Source organism: Watersipora subatra, chromosome 1 (assembly GCF_963576615.1).
Source record: "Watersipora subatra chromosome 1, tzWatSuba1.1, whole genome shotgun sequence".
Taxonomy (NCBI): Eukaryota; Metazoa; Bryozoa; class Gymnolaemata; order Cheilostomatida; family Watersiporidae; genus Watersipora; species Watersipora subatra.
Genome location: NC_088708.1, coordinates 11,882,449 through 11,884,235, shown reverse-complemented (window position 1 = coordinate 11,884,235; position 1,787 = coordinate 11,882,449). Strand labels below are relative to the sequence as shown.

General features: G+C 38.4%; 1 protein-coding gene across 1 annotated transcript; it reads right to left on the bottom strand.

Annotated features, from left to right (window-relative positions):
- Positions 1-431: 431 nt before the first annotated feature.
- On the bottom strand, positions 432-1,184 carry LOC137399832 (uncharacterized). Its single transcript, XM_068086104.1, has one exon. The coding sequence runs from the start codon at positions 1,182-1,184 to the stop codon at positions 432-434; it is 753 nt and encodes a 250-aa protein (XP_067942205.1).
- Positions 1,185-1,787: the final 603 nt, after the last annotated feature.

Here is a 1,787-nt window from a genome sequence, read left to right as displayed (position 1 = left end):
GATCAACAATTGCGGGTGTAGGTCAAGGTTGGGTTAAAGATTGGGCCTGTGTTCGAGAGCATCGATGTTCAACAGGAGGTAGCATGCAGTATGAGAGGTTGCACAGACTGAGCAACTACTGTTCTACACTAACTTTCATAATAACTCTATTTAAATAATGTTTGTGTTGGAAAAACGTTAGTTTATGTCTCATGTTCAAAACTAATTGTTATCATCTTCTACTTTTGTAGTTACAAAGAGATTGAAGTACTGGTTTGTTTGTTTTAATTCACTTTTAAAAACAAGAAAGTGTGCTAGCAGTGAGACAAATTTGTGAAAGTATTTTCAACAAACACCAGCATGCTGGTCTCAGTGCTGAACATGCTGGTCTCGATGTTGATTATGCTGATCTCAGTGCTGAACATGCTGGCCTCAGTACTGAACATGCCGATCTAAGTGCTGAACAGGCTGGTCTCAGTACTGAACATGCTGGTCTCAGTACTGAACATGCTGATCTCAGTATTGAACATGCTGATCTCAGTACTGAACATGCTGGTCTCAGTACTAAAACATGCTGGTCTCAGGGCTGAACATGCTGGTCTCAGTACAGAAAATGCTGGTCTCAGTATACTGAATATGCTGGTCTCAGTACTGAACATGCTGATCTCAGTATTGAACATGCTGATCTCAGTACTGAACATGCTGGTCATAGTGTTGAACATGCTGGTCTCAGTACTAAACATCCTGGTCTCAGTACTGAACATGCTGGTCTCAGTACTAAACATCCTGGTCTCAGTACTGAACATGCTGGTCTCAGGGCTGAACATGCTGGTCTCAGGGCTGAACATGCTGGTCTCAGGGCTGAACATGCTGGTCTCAGTACTGAACATGCTGGTCTCAGTACTAAAACATGCTGGTCTCAGGACTGCACATGCTGGTCTCAGTACTGAAAATGCTGGTCTCAGTACTGAATATGCTGGTCTCAGTACTGAACAGGCTGGTCTCAAACTACACACGCTAGTTTTAGTGCTGAACATGTTGGTCTCAGTACTAAACACGCTGCTCTTAGTGCTGAACATGCTGGTCTCAGTACTAAACACGCTGATCTTAGTGCTGAACATGCTGGTCCCAGTGCTAAAAATGCTGGTCTCAGGGTTGAACATGCTGGTCTCAGTACTGAACATGCTGGTCTCAGTACTAAACATGCTGGTCTCAGTACTAAAATGCAGGTCTCAGTGGCTTGTGTTGATTAAGTTTACTTCTCAAGTCCTTGCCATTTTTTATATATTTCCTCAAGCAAACCCGATAGATAATATAGCATACGATTACGTGCTCTTTTGTTATTTAATGTATTATATTATGTAACTTGATGCACAACAAAAAATTCTAAATGCGTTCATAGTACATCATCGAATGATTTTGTTAGCAAATTTGTGAAGCAGTTCAGTGAATAAGCTAAGAATATACATGTATCATGAACAACTGATTACGGCCAAAATTGTAAACAAAATTAAGAGTTGTCCTTTCTTTTGTTGTAAAAAAGAATGAGCAGACAACTTGTTATGGTATAAATACAGAAGTTACGTTAATTTGACTCTTAATTAATAAATAAACAATGAATCAGCTTGTTCATTCAGTAAACAAATTATACATTTTCATAGTAATTCTGTGGTTTTCTGCTGTTGATTGATTTCCTACGATTCTCAAATGTTGAGCAACAAAAACAGATAATAATTAGTTTTAGTCTTATATTAATATATTATATTATTATGTGGTATATTAATATGATTTAAACTGGTACATAAATG

Excerpts from the sequence above, each read along its gene's own strand:
- LOC137399832 (XM_068086104.1), bottom strand. The coding sequence starts at position 1,184 with ATGTTTAGTACTGAGACCAGCATGTTCAGTACTGAGACCAGCATGTTC.